This window comes from Portunus trituberculatus, chromosome 13, assembly GCF_017591435.1.
Source record: "Portunus trituberculatus isolate SZX2019 chromosome 13, ASM1759143v1, whole genome shotgun sequence".
Taxonomy (NCBI): domain Eukaryota; kingdom Metazoa; phylum Arthropoda; class Malacostraca; order Decapoda; family Portunidae; genus Portunus; species Portunus trituberculatus.
In genome coordinates this window covers 171861-191117 of record NC_059267.1, presented here as the reverse complement: position 1 = coordinate 191117, position 19257 = coordinate 171861, and the positions used below count along the sequence as shown (strand labels likewise).

The 19257-nt window shown below is 41.2% G+C and overlaps 1 protein-coding gene across 6 annotated transcripts in view; it reads right to left on the bottom strand.

Moving 5' to 3' along the window:
- Window positions 1-781: 781 nt before the first annotated feature.
- Window positions 782-19257, bottom strand: part of LOC123503171 (serine/threonine-protein kinase SIK3-like) — a 55167-nt gene continuing 36691 nt past the window's right edge. For all 6 annotated transcript variants that reach the window (XM_045252691.1, XM_045252689.1, XM_045252693.1 and 3 more), the window contains 3 exons: window positions 17661-17794; window positions 8371-8656; window positions 782-7157 (listed from right to left, as the gene is read on the bottom strand). In XM_045252691.1, the coding sequence (XP_045108626.1) occupies window positions 6022-7157; window positions 8371-8656; window positions 17661-17794 (1556 nt within the window). In that variant the 3' untranslated portion in view covers window positions 782-6021. The remainder of the gene's footprint in view (window positions 7158-8370; window positions 8657-17660; window positions 17795-19257) is intronic.

Sequence of the window (19257 nt, the reverse complement as noted above, 5' to 3'; positions counted from 1 at the left end):
TTCAGCTCTGTGTTTTCCATGGTCAGTCTGTCCTGTTTGTCCATTCAACTCGACATCACTTCCTTCACATACCTTAACTCCCTTTCTATGTTGATCAACCTCCTTATACTACCTCTTTCGTCCCTGAATCCAGAAAAATCATTGTCCATGATCTCCTTAGTTAGTTTTCTTAGTTCAACATGAGTTTCAATGTACCACTAGTTTTCACACAATGGCGCATGTTTTGATCCTGTCCTATGTCTGTCAGCATTACTCTGTTCCATCTCTTTCATTTTTCTTTCCGTATATACGATCCAAAACTTATTTATTATGGAGACAGGAGAACTAATGGCCCCCAACTCCCTGTACATATGTCTAGGTCAGTCTCCAGCTCCTGTCGTAGCTTTTCCCTGCGAGTTGCTCAGAGACGTCTGGATGGCACAGTGTCTACGTAGTGTGTGTGTGTGTGTAATTCACCTCGGTCGTCTGCTGGTCACCCAGACAGTCTTCCCCATTACGGAGCGATCTCAGAGCTCATAGACCGATCTTCGGGTAGGAATGTGTGTGTGTGTGTGTGTGTGTGTGTGTGTGTGTGTGTGTGTGTGTGTGTGTGTGCGTGTGTTGGCAGGGTTTGGCAGTCCTTGCTTGAGGCATCACCACTATTATGAGTGGTGTGTGACACTTAACACAAGTATAAGTGAAGTGTGTGTGTGTGTGTGTGATCATGCAGCAGGACTGTGCAGCACTCCATTTAGCTAATGCAAAGAATAATAAATGTAAGCCTGGATGAAAGTATAAACTATTCCATTTGATATAATTATATATTTTGACTCTTGAAGATAATAAAATCACAGATTTATAGTTTAAATAGACTTCTTTAAAGTATGTACATATTCAGTGAGCATAAGAAACTATTGAAATGAGTGAGGTGGAATGATTCACTTTTGGAGTGGTGCGTTTCAACCGCACGTCCCTCAGCTATGTCCGCCTCCCCCCAGCACTGCTTTGTGACGTCTAATGTCGGCTGTCTGGTTCCATTAGTGCCAGTGCTTGTCTTTCTCTGCAACTCTTTACATGCAGCGCTGTGGCATGGGAAGGCGAGTGAAATGCACAGCTCGGCTAGGGTGGCGGAGGGGTGGTAGGGCAGGGCAGGGCAGGGTGGGGCAGGGCAGCCCGCCACACGGCCACCACCAGTTTGTGCACCTTCTCACATCACACCATTCAGATGACGCCTGAGCTGCGGCAACATCGGCGACTCAAAGACACAAGAGTACAAGACAGGCAACTTCATAGTGACTCGTGTTAACTTAAAAGTTTGGCCAACGCTTTTGTTCAAACTGAAGATGAAGAGTTAATAATAATGACAAAGGACAATGCTCATCATAATTGTTCAAATGTTGGGTCAGTGGTATACTTCTCTCCTGTGCCTAACTGTACAAACAACATCATTCAATTCATACACCAAGGTTTTCTTCTTTTAGGTACAATGTCAGCCACTGAAGAAGTATAGCCAACTGTCACTAGTTATTAACAGATCTGAGAATAGATTTACAATACAACATATAGCTTTACAAAACACTAGCTTGGTTTAACAAAAGGTTCATATAAAATTTTCACTGAATCAATTTCTATAAGTGTAATGTCTGAATGCAAACAAGGATAAGATACACTCAACCCATTGTGGTCAATTTTCAATGTATGACAACACAAGATTCTTACTTTAAATAGTGATACTATGGACAAGATAACAAATTCTGTTCTTGCTTTCTATAATGTCTCAATCATAATAGAATTCCTCCACAATGTCACCTGCAAAATATAAATTTTGATCAAGCATTTCATAAAAAAAAAGTTTAGTTCCCAACACAATGCTTTGCACTCATTTACAAATGTAATGTGATCGCATCTGATTCAGCATGATATACATAAAAAAATAAACAAATAAATAGATGAAAAAGCAGAACACACTTATCCAGATTATGTGAAGCTAAGCTGGTAATACTGTCATGAGAGACTTGAGACAAACACACCAGCTGCTCCCTATCTTGCTGCAGTAATGTACACACCAAATGGGGAAATGCTTAATTTTTTGTGGAGTTTAGGCAGATAAGATAAAGTCATCTGTCTTCAAACATACCTGTTTCCAAAATTCAAATGTCTAATGAATGATTGACCTTTTCAAGTGTTCATAGCAGCATTAGATTCAGTCATCCAGTGTGTTTGGCCCCGGTCTCTTAAGTTTACAGTCACAAGGCTTATGGTCACAAAGGTACAGTGATGTGTGGATTACAATGTTCAGACTTCTCTCCAGCTGTCTGGCGACCCACCCAGCATGCAACACTTCTGATTACTAATTGTTCTTTTGGCACAGTAAAATACACTACAGGATGATGCTTTAGAAGAAACAATGCCAATAATAGTGAGATGTCCACACTATTGTGAACAATGCCCAGCCATTCTGCAATTTGAAAGGCAAAACCATCAAGGAACACCACACACTGTAGCAGAACTTTGGGAATGAAGAAGCATCCAGCTTGAAGACAAATGTGCTAATTCTTGCAATGACACCTTTCATAGGTCAAAAAGGAACCAAATGTATTAAACTAATGTTTCCTGGAACTGTTTTCTGCTGCTGCTTAATGAGAGATCATCATCATCATCATCATCATCATCATCATCATCATCATTATCATCACCACCACCACCACTAACACCACCATTACATCACAACTGAACAATATAGTCCACCTTGTGCCAGCAGCCTGTCCATGCTTCATCCACAAGCATTCTTTATCAAAACAAACTAATTAGAAAGTCATAATGTAATAATGCTTTTCTTTTTTTGTCCTTTTTTTTTTGTACAGAATAAATTTTTTCCACTCTTGGTTTCATGGTATATTTTGCATATTAAATTCAATGGCATTTACTCTATATTGCATCTTGACACAGCCAAAATGGTTTCCTGTAATACCACTTGCAATACATGAGGAATACTGCATGGATGGACTACGTGAAATGCGAACAGCAGCATTTAGAAGACAATATTAGTATGCAGTCAAACAATTTCATAACTCAGCTTGAATATTAATAGTGATTATGTGGAGGAAGATAATGCATATATATATATATATATATATATATATATATATATATATATATATATATATATATATATATATATATATATATATATATATATATATATATATATAATGTATATATGAATTTTCCAAGTACTATATGTCAGCCTGCCCCTCCCCCACACTACATTATATATGCATGTATTTGGTATAATGCAGTGTAAATTTTAGCATTTCCTGTCCCTGTGAACATGATTTGCTTCATGTTAAGCACCTGCCAATTCATGGGACTCTTGAGCATCTGTATATCTTTGTGAAGCAGCCACATCATGCAGCACAACCACACTTCCCTACACCTCCATGCCATGCAACACAGCCACACCTCCCTAGTCCCTACACCACCATGCCACACAGCATGGCCACACCTCCCTGCACCATCATGCCACACAGCATGGCCATAGCTCTATGCACCACTGCACCACTCACACTGTCACTGATGCAGAGACACTGCAATGGAATACAGATACATAATTGTCAATAGTATAATCTTTCCAACAGTTCTAATGCCCAAATCTCCTCTTCAATCCGCACTGCCAAGTCTATAGTTATTACACAATAAAAATTTAACAAAAATAACATTTTCCTGCCATGACCTAGCCTTACCACACGTCCAGGCAAGGTGGCTGACTCTACTACACACTTTTGAGCTTTGGTCCCTGTCAGGGCTGCTGTCTGCACCTTGCCTCTCCCCTCTGACCCACTCACTGCCTCACTTACAAAACTCACCTATACCATTACACAAGTACTCAAGATTGACTCAAATCTTCAAAACAATGCATCTAGGTAAGGCAGGCCAAGGTAGGTCATGGTGCCAAGGTGACCCAAGGCAGAGTGACCTCCCTGACTGCTACACATGCCCTCCCTAGACAAAGCACAAAGTTTATGACAAACTTCTTGTTTTCCTGAAATCATTAGTACTAAATGAAAGGATAAAGGGGAGAAGCAATTTCTGAAGCATAAATTCTAATATTAAAAATATCATCAATTACTAGAAACTGAAGTGAAGATTAAAAATTTTCATTGGTGTGAAAGCTGTTCCTTAAGCTAGTTTTTAATATATCACTTAGATAAACAATACGTAACAAAATTTAACCGGCATTTACACACTAGTCTAAAAAAATATTCCAAGTAATGAACCAGCTGTTTCTCCCACAGGAAGTCTGACAGTTCCAAAGTAACGGGTGACTAGCAAGCCAAAGATAGTGGCATGGACACATTCAACGCACCAACTGGCACCACGCTCACTCCTCACTCCCCTCCGATAGCACCAAGTCTTCAAAAGTTGCCTAGGTTAGCACAAGATTACCTCCCCTCACTAGTCCAACACCATACTAATTTATACAAAACTGTCCTTATATTGTTCATCAAAATCAACTTCCAGCTTCTGCCCGTCAGCTGCTTTGACTGGGCGGAGCAGGGAGCTTCTCGGCCAAACAATAGTGTTGGAGTAATGGGGGTCGATTATATATTGCCTAAAGGTTCATGCAGTTGCGGCTAAGTGATACCCACAGAGGAAATACTTAGTTGGCACTTTCAAGGGGGTTCCTCCAAAGTAGTGGAAATATCAGGAGCAAAAAACTTCAGGCCAAGTCTATGCCATAAACAGAACAATTAGATGGTTTCCAAAAATCTGAAACATCAAAAGGTATGATCCCAAAATTTTAGTAAGCAGTTATTTTGTGTCATTGTAGTGACAGTGACTGAAAACAATGACTACTGTGATGCTCTACATGTCCCTCTCAATTTTGCGAGCCCAACCCTGCCAATGAATGGTTGTGCTGGGGAGCAACATATAGTGCATTATTGCACACACAAACCTGGCCTAATGTTGTCAGGATCAATTTCATTAGCAATTTGTTTACAAATTGATCAACAAGGAGGTCCCCATTGTAAATTTATAGTGAATACATTCTTAGGCCACAACAACACTTGGACAGAACACCAGTAACTTCTATCTCTGTATCTACAAATATTTGTGCTGTCAAATTCCTGCCACATATCAGATTCAGGTTGGGGTTGTTTCTGGCATTGTGCTCAATGAAGTTCATCCTAACAACATGGATAAAATATTTCCAAGTGCTTGGCTTTCTGGGTGACCTCAGAAAACATCAAGTTCCACACACGGGTAACACCTGAAACACTCACTTTGTGTAAACTTTTAAATGGTGCTTCGAACACTAAGCCTTTATACTTCCTGCAGACTTTCGGCATTTATTATACATGGAACTTGAATATTATAGAATAGATTAACCACAACAATGGAATGCAGTCCAGAAGGCAACTTGTAAAGAATTAATTGGATATAATATGCACTTAAGTGTAGACAGTTCTGTTCTTCAGCATGTCATCTTTAGTTGTAAGATTCTGAAAGAAACTGATGGCGATAAATCTTGAAAGACAATGAGAAATCCTTACCAACTATTATAACATCTAAATGTGAAATACATTAGTATTATGTAACAACATACATACACAAACATAACTTAGAAATGTTACTAAACAGACAGACAATAGAGTACCTATATGAAATATTATAATACTTTCTATCAATTAAAAATATATAAATAAAATACTAATATATTTTTCTTGTCTATTTAGAGAGATTTGAAGTAAAATTCAATTATTTCAACAAATGAACATTATGATAATAGTGGTGCAGTCAGAAAGTTGAAGCCTAAAGTACTCTGCCAAGTGGCAACACTTTTCACACTGCAAATTGGAGAAATGAGAGCCGGCCAAGTTGTGTCTGTGTTCACTGCTGCTGCTGTCATCAAGAAAGTATAAACTTGAAATGGACTACTTAGGGCCTCTGTCTTCCTGAAATATGCACACTCTCAAGTCTTGGGCACACACGCTGAAGCACGTTCACTAACACTTCCTGGGCACACCGACACCATTAACGTTAGGTTGTCATGCATTCAATTAACTGTTGGCAGAGTTGTGTGTACTGGTCCTCGTCTCCTGACACTCTACGCATCTTGAGTGCCCGAGAGTCTGCAGCGGAGCCCTCATGCACCTCCAGGTCCACCTGGGCCCCAGTGGGGTCCCGCACTGACAGGCCACAGTCTCGGACACCCTCCCGGACGATGGAGGGAGCCCGACTTTCTAAAACATGGATAATATTTCCTAACAAGTCTTCCTGTGCCATGCCTGACCACTTAGTTGGCAGGTCCAGCAGAAAAGAGCCACTCCCAGTCTTAGGAAGCTCCAGTTCTATCACACTACGCTCCACCAGGGGTGACTGGTCCCCTGCAGTACTTATGTCAGTCATTTCTATGTCACTTTCACCTACTCCCCCATTGCTGTACGGGGGGAAGCTGTGTCTGAACTCCATGCTGGTGATCAACATGGGGTACCGCTGAGTCCCTGCAATTGCATTTTGTCTCACTAAGTTTCGTTCATTACGGATTCTGTGGACGTTGTTGTTGTCTGTGGCTGAAGGTCTGCGTGATGCTGGGACACCCGCTGTGCCACGTGTTATTGATGGCCCCTCGGCGTCACAGTCCCGCACACAAGGCAGAGGGGAAGAATCAAGGCTGAGACCCTTTGAGAGCCGCTGCGGGGAGTGGTGGGGGAGCCGTGGGATGTGGTCTGGTGTGGGCGGTGATGGGAAAGGCATAGAGTCCATGTCATCTGACACGTCTGGAGAGGAGTCAGAGGATGAAGCAATGATGACATGGCCCCCACTCTCATCTGTTATGGAGATCTGGGGGTTCTGTGCAAAAGTGTAGATGTTCTGTGGGACATTATGGGTGATGTGGCAGCCCTTGGGGGGTTCCTCGCGAATACAGTCCAGCCCCAGTGGAGGCGGTGATGGCCCTGATCGGGGGATGAGGCCTGGGGAGGGCGGGGATAGAGGCACACCAGGACTCAGCAGGGCGATGGGAGAGGAGGGCTGTGGAGACAAAGCCAGCGGGGGAGACTGGCGATGCGATGGACTACGAGGACCGGCCGGTGAGGATGGAGGCTGCAAGTGTAGTCGACTTAGGCTGAGAGCTGTGCCTTCTATGCTACTTCCGCTGTGGTGTAGAGGGGAATCTGAAACAAAGTAAATGTATCAGCAAAGTCACAACTTGTGCTTATCACCAACCCAAAATTACGAACACCTCCAATTGTTAGTGACTAGTGAACCTACCAGATATTATGTCTTTGAAAGCACTCATCCATACCTATGTAGTATACTTAGGTCAAAACTTTGGAGTCTGCCCTTAAACAATGTCACACAGTACAAGGATGCTGACAAAAGAAATATTGCTAGATAGAGAGCATTCAACAGATCAAATGGAGGAAAAGATTACAGTGCTAACCACCATTAATCCAGGGAAACAAACAGATAGAGATGATAGGAATCAAGGAATTACTTTTAAAAGTTGCATAATTGTCAGTATGGACATTAAAATGCAAGATATAATATTGAATATAAAAGAAACAACTTAGCAACAAGTAGAAGTGTGCACCAGGAATCCATCTTTAGACTTGCTATGTTACATTAACCATGCTTAACACAATCAAGCTAAGAACACCAAACCAATATTTTATCCACTTCTAACAGTTCCTTACATGTGAAGGTTTTCTTGAGTTGTCTGAGTGCACTATGAAAAGTTCAGCAATGCAAAAGCTATTAGAGGTAAGAACTACAATAATTCCAAATGTTCCAAATGTGGATGACTTTTGATCTTTTTTTTATATCTTACCTTTTTTATTACTTAGGCTGTGGCAGAGACAATTTTCAGTCATGTACCACACATAGACACACATCACACACACACACACACAGATACACATGAGAGTAACACAACCAGCCCTTTGCTCCAGGTGTGTTATAAGGTCACACCCCCACCTTATATCTAACAGCTACTTTTTGTGAGGTGAACAGGGAACATAGCAAGAAAGACAAAGACAACTTCTCTCTACCTAGCTTAGGACTTAATGCTTTGAGCTCTGGTTCTCTCAGATATATATTCCCTTTAAAAAGCCTCCTTTCAAGACAAAGGCCTATATTCAGAAATGCTTTGCCCTCTCATAACAATGAATTTTAGAGGTCACAGAGATGATTACACAGATTCTCAGAGAGTGTTTCTCCTGTTAATAGTGAAGAAATCTTGTTAGTCTGCCATTAGAAACATAAAAAAACATCAATACAAACCCATACAAATTCATCTAGATTCCTTTGAAAGTAGTCGAAGTGCTGCACAGAAGTGTGTCAGCATGTCATCCAAAGCATAGTGATGGTAAAGACTGAGAGACTCACTTGGTATGGAAGGCGGGGTGGTGGGAGGAACTGGAGATGAAGGGGCTGGGGAAATGCGTTGTTGTAGAGTTGGTTGGTGGTGTGGGCTGGGAGAAGATGGCAGGGGTGACCGACAGGGTGACCCGGCAAGGATGGATACTGGTGGGCAGGGGGAGATGATTCCGGGAGCAGGAGAAGCCCCCCCATGCTGGCCTGGCGTGGGTGAGGAGGTGGCACCCATCCAATGGAGCGAGTGGCCGCGCTGCAGCTCCGCCTGTGTGGCTGCATCTGTCAACCCGCTGTGCTTCTGTTTGGGAGGCAGACATGCAAGGTCATAGGAACTGCATCACAGTGGCATGGTACACATACACAGTCAGGTATTCAAATTGAGTATATTATCTAAAATAGATAAACATGTGTCTCTCTTGGATTAGATTCCCCAAAGACGCTCTTCATTCTGTCTTGTAGAGTATTGCTGTTCAATACTTTATCTTTAAAGGATCACTTTGGTGCAAGCTTCTTGATGTCAATAATTGTGGTAAGCAAGTGATTTGCTGTCTGGTTCACTGCTGTTCCACATACCTACTTTAAGCATGAACAAAATGACACTAAGTCAAATCTGTCAAAAAAAAAAAAAAAAAAAAAAAAAAAAAAAAAAATGCTAAACTGAAAAATTAGTGAAAACTTTTGAGTCTGGTGATGAATATATTGATATGAAGATTTTAACATGATCTGAAGGAAAAGCAATATGTCTAGAGTAACAAAACAATCCTGATCAGTACTGAGTTGCTATTCAGTCCACAGCAAGCCAACACAACATTGACAGTGACAGGAACAGTGAACAGTCTCACAGTGAACACAACACCCCACTACAGTCTGGCAGTCTCCATGTCACAACACACACTTTACAGTCATGCAGTGTCTCTCTTTACTATCATATATCACCACTTGAAGTCAGAATGCACAAATCTTGGATAATACTTTTCTTTGTAACATTTTTGTTTTTATAGGTTCTCACACCATGATGCATGTGATGACTTGGTGCCAGAACAGTACCCACCAATGCAACACTTTGGCTTGGCACCTGGGAACTATTAGCCTGAATTGATACCTTCCTCACCTCATCCCCTGGCCAGAATTCCAACCTGTGTATTTGAGGACCCACTGAACCTCATCTCTGCATGTTAGTTACCCTTGTAGCAATCAAAATTTTTCAGTGATCCCAACTTTTTTTTTCTTTTTTCAGTAACTAATTAATAACAATGTCACTGAACTTTTTTTTTTTATCACTGTACCACAAAAGCTCCCTACACAAAGTCTCTCCACAGTGCTGCCTTCTGTGAGCTCCACCTGGATTGACATTGATGGAGAGGTGCCCACATACCTGATCCATTCAAGACCTTAGCTGTGTCATCCTCAGCCATTTCATCTTCCCTAATACCTTTTTCCCTTGACTAATACATCATTCATATCACACGACACTGCTAATCTCAGCATGCTCTTTGTCCAGTTTTCCTCCTCTAGTGCACCATCTTTTTTTTCCTCCACTTTCATCTTGGATTTGTTTTCCATATGTAAATATGTAACTTGCCAAACAGTCTACAAAGATATCCATACCATCATCATGTCAGAATCTACTAATGGCCATGAATTCACTCAATCAATCAGTCAATCTTCCATTGCTGTAACACACAAACAATCAACCTAAAATTTTACAAATTCCTGAGATGCAACCCACAACATTCTGAGAGGTAGGACGTGACGCAAAATATTTACAGCACTGCTTCTGGCCATGCTACACACACACACATCAACCAACCACTGGCTGGATCATGTGCACAGTTTGCCACCATGCACCATCCCTGTCCTCCACACTCATGATGGAGTGCAACAGACACATGCCACACGCAATGCTATCACCACCAACAGTGAGTCCAGCTCAGCCCTTCAGTCTGATAAGGCAGAGTGTGCATCCAACACAACATTCCGTTCCAAGCTTTCAGTATTTCAGCATGTGAGGCCACTGCTGGCTGAAATATTGAGTGAGCCACATCACACCACACCACACCACAGGAAAGGTTGCTCTGCTAACTTGTGACTTCCCAAAGTCATGTCTTTATGTATACATCAAATGTAGTCTGCTATGAGTGTCTGGAGATAAACAGTGGAGGAAAAAAAGGCTGGCCAGGCAGGAGGCCGGCCGGCCTCTATATCCATATTTGATACCATCCGTATTTCTGTGAAGAAAAAATGCCCCGCGAGTAATTGACTATATTGCAACCTTACCCCATCACTCACACATCAGTTGCAATAAATATTAAGTTTCAGTATCAATCAAGACAGTAGTGGGGATACATTTTTTTCGCCGTGACCGTTCTCCCGCGCGCCTCGGAAACTGCCGTGTCTGCCTTGCATAATCGTGTGTGACATCCATACCTCATGAGTGGGAAGCCCCTTGACCGTGATACAAGGGTTAGTGTGATTCAGTGTCACAAACTGGGCCTTCAAACGAAGGATATTGTCAAGGAAACGGGTGTGAGTGAGCGAAGTGTTCGCCGCTAGGTTGCTCGGTTCCAAGCGTCCCCCCAGTGCTTGCGTACTGACTCCTGCTAAGAGTACTGGGAGACTAACGAAAATCAGTGAAACTTCGCTCAGAGTTCTGAAGCGGTGCGTTGACGTCACTCCCACCCTTATGGCAAGGAAACTTAAGGAGGAGAAACCCCCAGCTACTTGGCAATGTGACCGTTAGGACTGTGTCTGGCGCGCTCCACAGGCAACTCGGTTATAGGAAAGTGGTGGCACGTCGCAATCCCGCTTTAAATGAACACCAGAGGAAAACTCGTCAGGTATTTGCAAAGAAATATTTGGAGTAGCCATCAGAAAAGTGGCATAGTGTTCTTTGGACTGACGAGTTATTATTCGTTGTGAGTGACACAAAGGGAAAGAGGGTGTGGGTGAGGAAGGGTGTCAACAGGGATGACCCCAAGTATTGTGCCCTTATAGTAAAACACCCTCCATCCCTTATGGTATGGGGTGCCTTCGGGTATGGTGGTAAGGGGCCATTAGTGGTGCTTCAGAAAAATGTCACGGTAAAACAACAAGTTTACCTGAACATTCTGAAAGAAAATCTGGGGGAGTGCTTTGCCAGCAGTGGTGCCGAGATTCTCCAGCAAGACGGAGCCCCAGCACACAGGGCACACTCCATCAAAACCTGGCTTCAGGATAGTGAGGTCAAGTATATTCCCGACTGGCCAAGCAACAGCCCTGACCTCAATCCTATAGAGAACTTGTGGGGCATTTTAAAAAGGGAACTGAAGGAAAGAGACACCTCTATGGTGGAAAATTTAGAAGATGAGTTGCATGCCGCCTGGGAAAGGATTCCCGCCTCTACACTCCAACATCTGGCCGACTCAGTTCCAACACGCCTTAGCAAGATCAGGAAGACTGGTCTTTCATCAAATAAGTAGCCATATGTTTGTAAGTATTACACAAATTTACTCTTATGTTGTTCTTAACTTTGCAAACCATCTGGGGGGTTGGGGAGGCAGCAAAAGTTAGCGCGGTTATTTTGAAGGTAGGGATCGGCGACCCAGCCAGCCTTTTTTTCCTCCACTGTATGTAGGAGATATATGTACAGTGTTTCTCCTTCACTAGTTAGTTTAGCATAGCATGTTCTCCATAACAAACCAACAATCCTTATTTCATATTCAAGATTATTTAAGAAGTGTTACTTGAATACATCCAGGTTTTCTAGTACAAGTGTTCTCCTTTACCACACGATAATCAACTTACTAATCGTGTTGAGTAATTTGCTGTAGTGAAAGGCAAGGTCTGGCTACACAGAAAACAATTACCCTCCCCTACAGTCTGTGCTGAACCATAAGGATACTTCTTAAAGCAAGTTCTCATTGCATTTTTATCACAATGGACTTAATTAAATGTTTCCCTGACATCCACCCACACAGAGTGGCACAGTGAGATGCTCCTGGTCCAGGTGCCAGGCATCCCTTCAGAGACCCTCATGTCTGTATTGACTCTAACAAGGTTGTGCTTGTTACTTTGAAAAGTCTGCCATATAGGAATGCTCAATTTCAACCTTACATCTTGTACAGTCAGTCCAATAATTGTAACTATAAGCATACAATAATTATGTAACAAATGTAGCTGGACATCTGAGGTTGGTGTAGTGAGAGGCACAGTGAGCCTTGAGCCATTGGCTTGTGTTTCTGTGGTGTGTTTGACATTAGACAAATCAGAGGCAGTGCAATCACTTTGGCCACAAAGAGCACATGTCTGCCTTGGTAACACTGCTATTTAAGCACATTAGCTTCACTATCTACAAAATAAAGTGTAATCTGTTATTGGAAATGCAGGCTCAAATGAGTCTTTAGTCTCAACTAATATTTTTTTCCTTATCAGGACACTGCTTCACTTATGTGGTAAATAAGCTGAAAGGATTGATTAAAACAAATTTAGTGATGGCGGTGCCTCTAACTAAGATAGTAGGATGACTCCATAGTGAAGGTTTGCACTAATGATGTGCTCTGAAGTGTTACACTACAGAGTGGTCTTCCCTCATCCCACACACTTCTTTCATTGCAAGGTTGCAAATGAAAACAATTCCCATGTGGCACTCTATTCACAGGCACTGGCTCAACAAGTCAGAGGGACACCAACGCACTCCTCTGGTCTGCTCTGCTGCCACTTTCAGACACGTCCCAACACACTGTCAAGTGCAATACTCAAACACAAACAAGACTGACCACATTAGCAGGCACTGCTTGAAGGTCTCAGTTCTTTAAGCCTTCTTGAAAATAGAAACATTCTACTAAAAGATAAAATGAGATTAATGTTTTAGACTAATTCTTTATCCCACGACCTTCAAACACATAAATTTTAATGAGTTTTCTGATGGCACATTAGTGGCGTGCGCCCCCTAGTGCCCCTAGTCTACCTGCCGCTAATGGGGCTGAACCAGGACTAGGATCTGGACTGGCCACAAGAGGTGAGCCACTACACAGAGCTACTGGGGGGCCGGCTGGCACACTAGTGGGGGGCCACAGGCGGGTGCGTGACTGGCTCTGGGAGATGCATTCCTGCAAGTGGACTCTCCCTTAACACAATGTGTTAGATCAGTGGCCCAACTGGGCGGAGTAAAGCTTCATACAGGTCATGACTCCCAATACTTATACTTCAGCATGAAAAAAATATACTACATTCCTCTAGCCAAAGCACAAACTAAAGAATTTTGCAGGTAATATTTGGTTCAATATGATTAAAATACAATTTCTTACAAATATACATCAGAAAAAAAAGAAAAAAAAAATCAAGAAATAGAAAGTGTGTGATTGAGATCAAACTGATAACACATTAGATGGAGAGACATAAACTGGTACATATGTGAAGCAGTCCCACAGACTAGCATTGATATGATTCACTAGGGCAAATAATGCACTGCATCTCGTTAACAACATATATATATATATATATATATATATATATATATATATATATATATATATATATATATATATATATATATATATATATATATATATATATATATATATATATATATATATATATATATATATATATATATATCTTGGCATCACTAACATATTCTCAATTGAAATGGTATTGTTGAAAAATGAAATTAGATAGGCTTAAATATGAACACATATAATCTGAGGCCATTATCTAGGCATTTATCTGTCCATCTGCACAGTGGCTGGCATCCCACAGGTTGGGTATTAACTACCATAACACCAAACTCTCAGATTCAATAAAAAATATTGAGAAATGCTGGAAATAAATAATTTCTTTAAAATGACATGATTCTCAGCTCACAAAATAAATAATATAACATATAATTACATAAGGACCAGTAATTCCAAGATATTCTTTGCATAATAAAAGCCAACAATACACTGTCTCATGTATACAACATTGACGAGGGACTGTCATCGGGAACTGAACCCACGACAGACTACCCAGGGCAAACAACTCCAACATGTCACAGTTGGGTCAAGGTGATCACCAGGCCCTGAGTGACCACTGCCTGGCCCGTAATGCCTTCCTGCTGTGTCACTGCACTTGTCTCATCCAACTCCTCAACCTCAACTATCTCATGCTGAAAAAATGCTATGAATATAACATTTACATACAGTGGTACCTCAGCATAATTACTTAATCTGTTCCAGATCTTTGGACTTTCTGTAAACAGTTCACATACCAACCAATTTCTTACCTTAAGAAATAAAGGGAAAATGACTAATCTACTTCCATAAAAAAAAATAATATTGTTATTGGCATAGTATACATTACATTGACAGGATTGTAGAAAATCAATTAAACACTGCTCAATACAGTTGATATGACCCATTTTTATGAAAAGAAAAGTGCACCTTATATGCCATCAAATATGGTAAATATGAAAGCAATCAGATGAGCTAAATGAAAAAAAACCTGGCAACATTGTCCATGGGCAGTCATTATTGTCGCAAGAGATAAAGAAGGCTACTGTACAGCATCATGACTCATTTTGACCCATACTACTTTTAGGATATGAGTCATATTCCAAAGGTCATGTGGGAGGCAGTGGCCTAGTGAATAAGATGGTGAGCGTGGGATCAGGCAGACGTCCACACGTAAGTTCGAATCCCACCACGTACAGCCTTAAATACTTTGCCATTTGTCGAGTGGTTTAAAGTTACCTACATATCACCATGATACCCAGGTTCTAGGTGGTTACACTCAAGATGAGCTTGGGTGGTGATATGGGTCCTAATATGGGTACCACTATAAATAAAATTGCCTGCGCCACTAATGGGCTGAAGCTGAACAGTGCTTCCCTACAGGCGCTATAGGCCTTAATGTAAAAAAAATAATAATAATAAAATAAAATAAAAATAAAAAAAATTGTATCCAAACAGAACATACACCAAATTGAGCTAACTCGAAAGTGGACATATACTTAGGTATCATTGTATTTGTTGTTATGTGCCATGGTGCAACTCTTTATAATAGTAAAGGAGTGTTGCCAGTGAGATGCAACAGTCTGACCCCTCTAACAGTAAGCAGCTTATGCATGTCACCAAGTGAGCAACATTCCTGTACAGCCTCATTCAAGCTGCACACTCATAACTTAGGATCAAGCATTAATTGAATTTTTCAGTAAATGTAACTCCTTGTTTTAGACTTTTTTAAAATTATACTTGCAAATGTCAATTCCATGAATATAAATACAGTGGTGCCTCACAGTAATGGACGCTTTGGGGGTGAGGGGTTGTACGTTACCGCAAATTGTCCATTACTAAGAGCAGTTTGTCTGTGAGACCTTTAAGCACCCCCTTGCCCTTTTTCAGTAGTTTGTTCTCTTTTAATAATGCAAAAAAATATTTTGATAATTCAATCTGTCTTATTCTACACTCAATGTTGAAATAAAAAGTTCATTGTTGTTTAAGAAGCGTACAGTAATAAAAAATTGTCTTGCAAGAATAGATGGACTAAGGATATAACTTCCCATTTAGTGTAAGGGCCAATATCCAAGTGGTCCAGAGGCATCTTTAACAATCATTTAATGACTGCCTGAAGGACATTGCTGAGGTGACAAAGGAGGGAAGACAAGGGACCATCAGTCTAAGTAGACTACCTCCACACTATTGCCACCTCTCCATAGATCACAGGATTGCCTTCTTTCTCTAATGCCATTCCACCTCCTTACCCTCTGTCTCTGTCTTTTTTTCTCTTCCTCCATTTTATATATAAATTGGTGTTTCTGAAATTACTTCCAAAATCCCATTAACTTTTGTTCCACATTGCTGTTAAGATAAAAAATTAAGGTGTGTTCTCTATAGAAAAGTGTTCCTCCATCCTAAACATGGTATCTTAACAGGGAAGTGAGACCCTGCCTGTATCTCACAGGCTCACACCTTAAACAGTCTTGCTATAGAGTACTGCCCTGCTGCAAACTCACCACATATATGACCACCCTCACAGCCAATCTAAGGCAGTGATCTACACTGTGAACAAGTACTTCTTGAGGGGGAGAAACAGAGAAATTAAATTGTAGGCCTCCAAAGATCAGTAAATGAAGAAAACTCAAGTAATTAGAGTTTTAGTTTGCGCTTGTCTGTCATCTGCACTTTGTCAGCTGCAGAGCTCTCTCTCTCTCTCTCTCTCTCTCTCTCTCTCTCAGCCTGGAAGTTTCATTATCCTCACTTACACAACAACATTCAAACAGAAATGCATATCTAGCAATTCACACCAGCAAGCCTCTCTCTCTCTCTCTCTCTCTCTCTCTCTCTCTCTCTCTCTCTCTCTCTCTCTCTCTCTCTCTCTCTCTCTCTCTCTCTCTCTCTCTCTCTCTCTCTCTCTCTCTCTCTCTCTGTGTGGCATTATCCTCGCTTGTCCAACAACATTCAAACTGAAATGTACAATTAGCATTTCACTTCGACAGGTCACAAGTCCAACCAGCCTGGACAAATCATCATAGGGTCTCACTCTGGTAATCACTACAGGCAAGCAATCGCCACTCTCCAGATTATCACAAGTTTTGTAAATCGTAGGCAAACAAAATGAGTTACAATGGTATCTAGCATATCTTTTTTTGGCTTGTTTATCATATCATATGTGTATTTGCCCACACAGCCATTCAAGAGCTATGGATTTGTGGAGAGAGAGAGAGAGAGAGAGAGAGAGAGAGAGAGAGAGAGAGAGAGAGAGAGAGAGAGAGAGAGAGAGAGAGAGAGAGAGAGAGAGAGAGAGAGAGAGAGAGACTGCCATGATGGTAAAGATAAAATATATATATATATATATATATATATATATATATATATATATATATATATATATATATATATATATATATATATATATATATATATATATATATATATATATATAAAATTGGTTGGTGTCTGACCAGTTCGTTATCGAGCAAAATCTGTTACTGCAAGGCCCATTATCGCGAGGCACCACTGTAATGTGATATGACAATGCCTTTAAATGTAACTTTCAAACACTTTCAACTGAATGTTTATCAATTACAATTCATTTGTACCTCCTCTGATTACACCAAAGCTCCTACAAACTCTGCCACTGTGTCACAACACCTGTGTGCCACAACACCCTCCCAGCAAAACCTGTGTGCCACAACACTCTCCCATCAACACCTGTGTGCCACAACACCCTCCCAGCAACACCTGTGTGCCACAACACCCTCCCAGCAATACCTAAGTGCCACAACACCCTCTCAGCAACATCTTTCTGCTGCAACATTCCTACCATCTGCTTCTTGAGGAACATACCTGAAGTTTCTGGAATTCCTGATTTATGTTGGAAAGGCTGAATGTGGCAGAGTCTGAGGCGCGGCGCACGGTAGTTCCTCCAGGAGAGTAGCGGTCGGAGGTGAGGTAGATTGAGTCCTTGTAATTGTCTCGACCTGCAAGTATTGGTGAGTCACTCACTGCTGGGCTGGGCACTGTGTGTGTGGCTTCAGATTTTATCATTTATCTTTTCATGACAAAGTTATTTAAAAAAGCAATTATCTTCTCAAAATTTTTTTCATAACAAAGTTAAAAGAAATCTCAACTAAATTCAAACATGAAGGGAAGAAGGCATCTACTAAAGGAGACAAAATAGTGAAAAAAGAATCAACTACCTGCATGCCAATAACTAAAATTTCCAACTAACAAAGTTTTTAAATCAATTTCTTACAGCATAATGGAAACTCAAATCCTGAATATGTAATCCTTGATGAACTGCTCACTTGAATATATACAAGTCTAATTCAAAAGCTGAGTGATCACAACATCAAGCTGACAGAGGCACCAACTGTGTAGCAGGTAGCAAGACACTGGAGCTCATGCCATAGACTGCCATGACCAGGTGGCCCTCCCTCACTACTAAAGGATGCTGCTGCTGCTGACGCTGCTGCTGCTGCTGCTGCGGTTATTGCTGCTTGTGATGATGATGATTCAGCCATGAAACCCACCACAATAAAAAACTACATAGTGGCTCCTGTCCAACCATGAAGCAAAGTGAACAAATCAAGTACTACTGCAGCAGTCTCCATTGGTGTCATCTCTTAGTAAACAATGAGTCTTTTACTTATAAAAAAAAGTTTTTCCCCAAGACACATTTCTAAGTCTGATGAGCAGCAATGACTGTGTTTTGGAAAAGTCTGAATAAAGGTAATGATGCCTTTCTTAATTTCCTTTAGTAAGTGATCACTCAACTTTCAATAAATTGTGAAAACATTATTTACATTAACTCTACTCACAAGTAAAAGCAACCCCTGCTTGATACAAACTAATTCCTAACACAGATCATGCAAGAGCTGAATAAAGAGTAAGCCATGAAGTAAGCATGCATCATGCAAAGATCACTGCTACAATATTGCCTAGAAATGAAAACAGAAACTCTGGCTTGATTTAAGAAGACACAACAATTGGAGTGTCATCAGTGCTGAGATGTACAGCAGAATGACACATGTGATAACAGCAGCTTGGCAGTGCACTGTGTAATAGAAATAAAAATCTGACTTCTCTACCTGCTGTAAAGACTTTGAGTTCACTAAACCACAAGCCTACATTACCCAGGAGGAGTGGACCAGCCTCAGCTGAATGATCTGGCCTACAGGATGTGTACATGAGGATACAACAGTGGACCACTGCCACACTTACAAGGCTACAGCTCAGTGCCCCCATCACAAGAAAGACACTTGCTTGTCTAGCCTGATTGAACTGCTGCAGCTGGCAAAGTAAAGGCAATAAAAAGATGAGAGTAACTACAGGTATAAGACAAAGAATTCTGTGGTGTCTAGCTCGCCACGCCGGTAAACATACCACCACTGGTGTCCCCACCACCGCCACCATCACCAGGGAGAGATAAGTCCCCACATTC